The sequence below is a fragment of the Nicotiana attenuata genome, unplaced genomic scaffold (genome assembly GCF_001879085.1).
Source record: "Nicotiana attenuata strain UT unplaced genomic scaffold, NIATTr2, whole genome shotgun sequence".
In the NCBI taxonomy this organism is placed as follows: Eukaryota; Viridiplantae; Streptophyta; class Magnoliopsida; order Solanales; family Solanaceae; genus Nicotiana; species Nicotiana attenuata.
The window spans coordinates 115,319-124,735 of record NW_017673477.1 but is presented as its reverse complement, the minus strand read 5'-3'; the positions used below and the strand labels follow the sequence as shown (position 1 = coordinate 124,735).

The following is a 9,417-nucleotide window of genomic DNA, read 5'->3' as shown; positions in this document are numbered from 1 at the left end:
CATAATATGCGCATGCTTGCATTGCTTATCCTGAAACTTAATGAAATTGATATTGCCTTTTTGGCCCGCTATAAACTAATAAAGATAACAAAAAGTAAATCTTGGAATTTCCTTGTTATTTGAGAAGGTGTTACCTGTTTTCTTGCTCTATGAGTTATAATTGCTAGATAAATCCATGTTTTCCTCACATCTTCACCATATTATTATTGGACCACTAGTAAGTGTCGAAGTTGACCATCTCGTCTCTACTTCTTCGAGATTAGCGGGATACTCATTGAGTACACGTTGTTTTCGTACTCATACTACACTTCTGTGCATTTTTGTTGCACAGGTATATGTAACTCTAGTGGCCTACTGGGCGTAGCAGCATGGTGGATACGGAGACTTAGGTGAGCTGCACTTCTTGAGGCGACCCACAGTCAGCAGAGTCTCTTTCAATTATCTGTATTTATTTTCTGTCCAATATTGTGTTCCGGACAGTTGTTGTACTTTATTTGATTTTTCTTAGAAATTGCTCATGCACTTGTGACACCGGGTTCTGGGATGGTTTGAAGTATTTTGTATTAACTGCTTATCATTTAAATTTGATTTGAGACAATTATCTTTTAAATTGCTAAATTTGAAGGAAAATCCTAGATTTCAAAAGTACTAAAACGAGAATTTGATTAAGTAATTTGGTTGGCTTGCCTGACAGTAGTGTCCGGCACCATCACGACCCTTAGTGGATTTTGGGCCATGACACTCAGATCTCGAGAAAGCATTCAGGGCATGGAATCGGGCTAACAAGAAGGGCAAACAGCTAAAACAAAATGACCGACTCGAAATTGAAATGGACGACGTCGAGAACGTCAACGAGAACAATAGGAATAATCGAGTTGACCCAAACATCGGAGTGGTAGCACCTCTTGTGCCGGAAGTTGCTATTTATGATTGGGCACAACCAACTACTGATAACCTAGCCACCGCAACTGCAGTCCCGCCGATACAAGCGGAGATGTTTCAGATTACCAACAACATGTTGCACTTGATGCAAAATAAAGAGATGTTCTCCAGGTCGTACATCGAAGACCCATAACAACATCTGAATAATTATCTATTAATTTATGTCACTCAAAGACAGCCGAATATGACTCCTGAAACAATCAAATTATTATTGTTCCCATTCTTAGTGACTGAGGAGGCTCAAACTTGGTTGAATTCGCTCCCAATAAACTCCATTGCTACTTGGGAGGAACTAGTCAAACAGTTCTTAAACAAGTTCTATCCACCCAACAAAACTACGAGGCAAATTGATGAGATATTGCAATTCAGGTAGAACCCGACTGAAACTTTGCAGGAAACCTGGGAGAGGTTTAAGGGTATGCTAGTGAAGTGTCCACACCATGGCATCCCGGATCAGATGCTGGGACAGAGATTCTATATGGGTTTGGCTGACGGTTTGAAGGCCAATGTAGATGCTTCAGCCATGGGTGCATTCTTGAGCAAAACATTCACAGAGTGTAAGATTCTTCTTGACAAGATGACTCAAAATTCAGGCTGGATGACCAGAGGTACAACACTCACTCCAATAGTGCATTTAGTTGCTCTTGACCCAAACAATACAAATGCAGAAAACATAGCCACTCTCATGACTTAGATGAGCTTGCTAACAAGGAAAATTGATGAGATGGGTACGAAACAGGTGCACATTGTTGATACGACAATTGGGAAAATCAATAACCCTAGATCCTTTTTACCCTTGAATTCAACTTCATTCTTGCTTATTGTTAGTTTTTATTGTCATTTTTCTTAGTTAAATAATTTCTGTTAATTATCAAATAAAATCGTGAACTCTGGAAATTGTTTGAGCTTATCATTAGCGATACAAAAAGTTGTAGCAAATAGGTTAGTTCCCTGTGAGATTCGACTCCGGACTCTTGAATCGGATTATATTTGCAGTGACCACTTAGTCCATTTTACAAGGCACAGTTGGGCGTGATCACTAATTTAGAGGATCTCCAGGAATATCTTGATAGTTGTCATGAGGTTGTTCGGAACATGGGTATATTGGAGACTAATGGGGTCAACTTTGCTGCTTTTCAGATGACTGGTTCCGCCAAGTAATGGCGGACAGATTATTTATTGACCAGGCCAGCTAGGTATCCTGCTCTTACTAGGGACCAGTTCTCAGATCTCTTCTTAGAGAAGTTTCCGCCTATCACCTTGAGAAAGGAGTGCCACCGTCAGTTCGAGCATCTCCAACAGGGAAGCACAACTATTACTTAGTATGAGACACATTTTGTGGATTTGGCATGTCATGTTATTCTTTTGCTTCCCAGAGAGAGAGAGAGAGAGAGAGAGAGAGAGGGGGGGGGTGAGTAGGTTTACTGAGAGACTTGCTCAACCTATTAGATTGCAGATAGCTAAGGAGACTGGGAGCGAGATTTCTTTTCAGGATGCGGCCAATGTCGTCAGCAAGTCGAGATGGTTCTTGGACAGGGAGGTCAGGGGTCAGATAAGAGACCTCGTCATTCCGGTGGATTTGGCAGCACCTCATCTGGAGGCAGGGGTACTTTTGCTAGAGACCATCCTCACAGGCCATTCCATTCAGCGCTTCAAGCATCCCATAGTACTTCAGGGAGTCGTGGTTCTTATGTACCTCCTTCTAGGCAGCCAGCCTACAGTGCACCACTAGCTTTTTCAACCCTTGACCTCTGGTTATATATGTTTTATTCTCGATCACCTATTTGCCCGGACACTCTATCAGTGGATCAATTGGAAATTCAATTATATTAGATTAATACTTTCTATAACACATTTAAAACAAAGTATATAGTTCAATAAGATGTAGTGCTATATTAATACGTAAGTTGTAGCAACAACAACATATGTATATTAATATTAATGGTAATATTAATACTTAAGTTGTAGCAACAACAACATATTAATACTTATGTTAATGATATATTAATATTTATGGTGTTGTTGCTACAACTTAATTATTAATATAGCACGACATCTTGTAGAACTAAACACGGTTTTTTAAATTTGTTATAGTAAGTTTTAATCGAATATAATTGAATTTTCAATTGATCCAGTGATGAAGTATCCGAACAAAGTACTGATAAGGTGATAAAAAAAAAACATTCAAGACTCTATATATATGTGTGTGTGTACCATGATAATTAGTTATTGTATTGTACTAATCAGTTACATGGCCAGTGATGATTCTTATAGTCGACCCACCCTGATTTATTAGGATGAAGCATACTCTTATTGTTGATGAGCCAATTTTCGAAATGATAGAGCAAGAGATCACCTACTTAGTGGAAATCTTAAAATTAAACTCAAAAAGCAAACAAACAAAATGAGATGGCAAGCCTAAATTTTTCAAGATTGACTTTGGAATAGATCATAATTGAAAATAAGGAGAAATCAATTTAGGAGCTAAAGATATATGCATATATATTGCACCATTTAATTCTGATTAATTAGCTCAAAAGTTAGAGATTTCATTTACACTTTTCCTTCACACACTCATCAGACAAGAAACTGAAATTTAAAAAATGGTGAGAAGGCAAAAATTAATGTAATAATAATAATAAACAACTCAATGGTCAATCAATCATGTTTATAAACAATAACTAAAGCATATATATATATATATATATATATATATATATATATATATATATATATATATATATATATATATATATATATATATATATATATATATATATATATATATAACTGAAAAAGTTACATGAGAGAGCAAGCATGAGGATTTTCATCACTGAAAATCTGAGGGGAATAATTAGCAAACTCCATATTATAATTATTGTTGTAGTATTTTGCATGCAAATATTCATTTTTCTTAATGTCTGTCTTGTCATCATCTTTTCCTTTGCTTTCCTCAGCTTCACCTTGTTTCTTTTCTTCTTTATCTTTTTTCTCTTCTTCTTTCTTCTCAGTTTCTTCCTTTTTCTCTTCATTCTTTACCACTGAAACTTGTTTTCCAGTTCTCTTATAAACATCATTAGCTATCTTTTCTGAGTCAATGACACCTTTTACGACTACTTGATTTTTCACAAGGTCTGTCGTAACAGATTCTACCCCTGCAATATCACATTTTCAAAATAGCAATTAACTTGATACTGTGCCTAGCTAGGTTATAAAACCAACTCCTGAACTATTTTGGATTGAAAATCAGTAAAATATATATACCTTTAATTTTGCGGATCCGTTTCTGTAAAGCTTGAGCACAAGCATCACAATGCATTTGAACGTTCAAGACAACCGTTATTGCCGGAGGAGGCTGCCAGGGAAAAAAAACATTTTTGACACTTCCATATTAATTTATTTAATCAAGGAATTTTTTGTAAAAAAAAATGATTGGCAAAGTGAAAAAAAGGCAGCTCGGTGCACAAAGCATCCCGTGATCACGGAAGGTCCGGGAAAGGGCCGCACCCCAAGTAAGTGTGATGTAGGCAGCCTAGATGCAAGCACCAGTGGCTGATTCCATGGCTTGAACCTAAGACTTATAGGCCACACAGAGACAACTTTAACGTTGCTCCAAGGTTCCCCTTCGATTGGCAAAGTGAAACAAGAAACTTAAGCCGTGAATTTATTTTGTGTCAAGTGCTCCTAGGTCCATCTCATTATAAGATGTGCTCAGATCACCAATAAAGGTTGCGGAGAAGTGGTAAGTAGTACTCCTTCGCCCTTTATTAGATGTTTTGGGTTCGAGCCCTTAGTGTGAAAACACCGTTGTTAAAGAGCGGTTTATCTCAAGGCGGGATTTTTCGAGGCGAATACAAATTTAGTTGGGTTCCAATGCGGATATTGTTCATTGGCTGGCAGAGCTGGCCAGTTTCAGTTCTTTTAGCCTAATTAAGAGGTCATGCAGCAGCAAAACCTTGATTGACCCTTGACCTCTGGCTATATATTGCAAACCCAACTATTGATCAAACTTCTCCACAGGTCTCCATCTAAGCTTCATATAGTTAAATGTGCCCAGTGGCTACGTAGTTCATAATATCCTTTTGCTACATATTCAACGTAAAAATCCTTTTGTATGTTATCATGTTGCTTCTAAAGATCCATCCAATAGTTAAACTTTATTTACTGTGTTTATTTCCATAGCCTATTTCGTTTTCAATAATTTGGTATCTCTATTATCTTAACTACAATTTTAAACAAAAACGAATTAATTAGAGAAATAGCACCTACATAGCATAAACGTACTTGTGGCTAAATCTGTCAATTCATAATTACTAAATTGGATGTTTAGGGATAATAACGGGTTACCAGTTAAATCCCTTGGAAGCAAGTACCAAGGACGAGAAGCCACATTGGTTTGTTCAGAATTATTCACTTTGCATGTGCTTGGTCGGCAGGTAACTTTTAGTTTATATAATAACTTTCTTTTTTCCCATCAACCTAAAAGATAAATTAAAATACTAATCCCGTAATTAATTGGTCATGCAAACACTTTTGTACCATTGAGAAATCTAGCAGCGGGAGCCAGAATTTTTATCAAGCGGTATCAAAATATAAATAATTAGATACATCGAAAAGTCAAGGAAAATCAATCTATAGTAAACATAGATAAAATAAAAATAAAAAATATTTAGCAATATAGTGTAATTTTACGGCCTTTGTTCCATGTGGCTCCGCCACTGACATCTTGGACTAAATATTAATCAATTTTGAATATCGAATTTCCAAGTAAGACTCAGTAAAAGTAGGATTTAAAGTTTATGAGTTCAGAACTTAAAAAGAGAACGAAGACACTGTTAAAGTAACAAATAATGAGATAAAGAGATGATTATCCACAAGTATATACAGAAGTAATAATGAGTTAGTAGTAAGTAAATTACCTCATCTTTTTTCTCTTCTTTGGGCTCTTCTTTCTTTATAATTTCTTCTTGGGGTGGCTTAGGTAAAGGTGAAATGAGTTCAACTTTTCGGCCACTTTTTTTTTGGACCCTTTCACACACTTTAAGAGGGTCTGCAGTTTTGCCTTTTACCACCACCTTACTGGCCTTGTAATCCGCCGTTACTTCCTCTACGCCTATAGTTACATTTCACCATCAAAATTCGAGTTTAAGTTTTATATATAAACTCATAAAATCATATCAAGGTCCTAAACCATGCTTGTATATATACTTAATCCCTCCGATTCACAATAAGTGTGACCATTTTATCTTTGATACATTCATTAAGAAAATATCAATTTCTAGTTTAAAAAAATATATTCACTAAATTAACCTTAATTAATTGTTACCTTGATATATTGAAATATGTAAATAAGGACAAAGTTTGGAAAAATAAAATTATTTCTTTTTTTATTACGTAAATGGACATTTATTTTGCACCAAAATAAAAAGGTAAAATAGTCACTTATGGACCCGGGGAGTACTAACAAGATTAGATACAAAATAAAGTTGATGTCTTTGTTGGAGTATAGTCTTCATTCATGGTATTAAATGTTACACTTGGGAGTTAATGAATTCTTGAATTTAAAAACGTGCAAAGGATAATGGGAGACAGAATAATTAAATGAAGATTATTAAATCAATGACTTGTTTTAGAAGAAAAAAATCTCCTAGAACCAATTAAAAGATTTAATTTTTTTTAAAAAAAATGGAAGAAATGGGATTTGAAAGATTTTGCCTTGCATTTAAGCAAATAGCCAAAAATTTGAAAACCAAAAGAATGCAATGGAATTAGAGGATATATAATGAGACCTTTGAATCTTTTCAAGGATCTAGCAATTTTTCTAGCACAAGCTTCACAATGCATATCAACCTTTAGCACTATCTCTTCTTCCTTCTTCTCTTCCTCCTTTTTTTCTTCCACTTTCTTCTCCTATATATATGTTAAAAAAAAATAAGAAACAAAAAAAAAAAAGAAATAGCCAGAGTACCTACATTAATGATTTATAAGTTAATAAAAATAACTAGTGTTAATATAAAGAGTTTATACTTAATTACCTCAACCATGTTAATACTAGCTCTTTAAACAATGCTGATTTTCAATGAATTTGAAACTCTGCAAATGAAAAACCTATATATTTGAGTCTCTGTTGTTGTTTTACTGCTTTTGGTTGGGCAAAATGAGAAGAAGCACATTTATGTAGAGGTGGACAGAGGCCACATAAATGGTGACATTGCAAATCTGACCTGGAATTTTTGAAATTGCATTAGTGGTCCATTTGCTGATTCAGCATCTATTATTTGTCCTAGTTGTCTACTACCGGTCAATTACGTTACTTTTTTTTTTTCCCTATCTTTGTTTTGAATGGATAAAAAAGAAATTTTGAATTATTCAATTCTCTCCATTTAAAAAGTAAAGTTGTGTTTTGATTTGACAGATATAACCATTTAAATTAAAGAATTCTATTTAAAAATTGAATTTTGTGGTTTGAATCAGTATTATTATGAAGGGAGTAAGATTTTAAATAAGCAAAAACCTATCGGTGGATTTGGAGAGTTATATAATAGGAGTACAAAAGACCGTTTGGGAGAATGTGTAGCGTCTTTTTGTTTTAAGAAAACTAATAAATGTGAAATAAAACTTGGTAATAGAAGAAGGTTTGCAATTTTATCATCACGATCCAAGAAAAAACTTGTTGTTTGACAAAAGACGTTTTAACCTTTTTTATTAAATCAATTAATGATGATGAAGGGGTAAATCTTAGTCAAGCATAATCAACTTCAGATCTAAAGATGTATAATAATATAAAGAACGAAAGGTAAGTGAAAGTACAAGAGGGGGTGAATTGTAGCCTTTCTAAATTTCTAGTCGACTACTCTTCAGACCTAGTCGATTTATACGGAGACAGCCTGCACAGAACTGTTAGTTCTTTCGATTTAAACAAGTATTAATCACAATAAACAGTAAAGGAACAGAATATAATACGAGTGCGATAAAGTAAATGACACCAGGAATTTTATACTGGTTCGGAACCAATGTGGTATCATAATCCAGTCCTCTTGGTTTGCAAGAGAATTATCTTTTAGAGCTCTTTGTAAATTGAATTGAGTACAGCCTTTGTGATTTTCAGCGATCACCACCAACGCTGACAGGGTTGGTTTTCACTCGCTCACCAACAACGACCCTTTGGTTTTCTCGCTCACCAAAGAAACGAACAATGACACAACCTCTAGGACACATTGCCTCTCCAATATTTTTCTGTCTCTCTTCTCTCTTTTGGGTACACAGTAAATCTACTAAAGTGAATTACAATGCTTGTTAAGCGTAGAATAAAGAACTTGTAGTTGGATAGACAATTGTATATAAGGTTGCGTACTTTCTTCTTTCCAGTCTCTCGTTTTTATAGTCTTCAATAGCTTCTGACCGTTGGGCTTGATTTGCTGACCCCTTGATTTCGATAACATTCAATCAGAAGATTTTCTCCTTTGAATGAGTGACTTCCTATTAATTCCTTTGCTCAATTTCATTTGCACCTTCAAACTGATTTGAAATCCTTCCACCAATCACTGATTTATTGGAATTTATTCCTTATATCTTGTACCTATTGATTGATGATGTGTCTTGCTAATGGACTCAAATATATTTCAAGTTTGCTGATATTCTGGACTTCATGCCTTAAGCTCATTCAATTTCTTTCCTTGTGAAGTAGACAATATTATTGTGTATCCATAAAATGAGATCTTTCCATTTGAAGTGTTGTCAACCATGCACCAGTATATATTAAATTTTTCTTCCTTGAAAGAGCTTGGAGATTCTCTGCCTTGTTCTTGGAGATATAATTTATTACTATAATATTGTAGCAAGAATATTCCATACGTAGAGATCTTGTCCAACACTTTAGGAAGCATTCTTCCATAATTCTCCAATGTTCCTTTAGTAGGTCTTGAAAAATAATCTCTTTCCATAGAATATATTGAAAAGAAAATATACTATTCCTTGTCCTTGTAGTATCTTTTCCATATGGTATCTTCCTTCCACAAAATAATAGATCTTCTCCATGATTTTAGCAACTTTCCTTTCAAGATGTTGAAAACTTTCCATCCGTAATTTCCATAGATTCTTCTTCTGATATTGTAGTAAGCCATTCAATATTTGAAATTTCACTTTCAAATATTATTCCTTCTAGATTAAATCTCTGAAGATAATCTTCCTTGATAAATTCTTCACAAGATATTTTCTTTCCCATATTTGTTTGGATCTTTACCAGCATTTTCTTTCCTGTACAAGAATAAGATTACCACAAGTAAATGTTCTTTGATTAATAATTATTTTGGTTTGTTATCATCAAAATTAATACGTGAATTTGGAGCTAATAGTAAGAACCATCAATATTTATTGATTGTCGAATACCTCATCTTTGATGAGATGGAGAGAAAAATCAGTTTACATTCTTCAGAGGAGAGAATTCTTCTAGAAAGAGTAGCAAGAAAAATTCCC

At 34.5% G+C, this 9,417-nt stretch overlaps 1 protein-coding gene across 1 annotated transcript; it reads right to left on the bottom strand.

Annotated features, from left to right (window-relative positions):
• Positions 1–3,737: 3,737 nt before the first annotated feature.
• Positions 3,738–7,114, bottom strand: LOC109216480 (heavy metal-associated isoprenylated plant protein 7-like). Its single transcript, XM_019380640.1, has 5 exons — positions 6,978–7,114; positions 6,732–6,852; positions 5,862–6,055; positions 4,207–4,297; positions 3,738–4,097 (listed from the first exon to the last, which is right to left on the bottom strand). The coding sequence occupies exons 1-5, from the start codon at positions 6,984–6,986 to the stop codon at positions 3,742–3,744; spliced, it is 771 nt and encodes a 256-aa protein (XP_019236185.1). The 5' UTR covers positions 6,987–7,114; the 3' UTR covers positions 3,738–3,741.
• Between the last annotated feature and the right edge of the window lie 2,303 nt (positions 7,115–9,417).

Bases quoted from the DNA above. Each gene is read 5' to 3' on its own strand.
- LOC109216480 (XM_019380640.1), bottom strand. The intron at 6,056-6,731 runs GTCTCATTATAT...ATGTAACTATAG, and splicing joins ATCCTTGAAAAGATTCAAAG to GCGTAGAGGAAGTAACGGCG. The intron at 4,098-4,206 runs GTATATATATTT...GTGATATTGCAG, and splicing joins ACGGATCCGCAAAATTAAAG to GGGTAGAATCTGTTACGACA.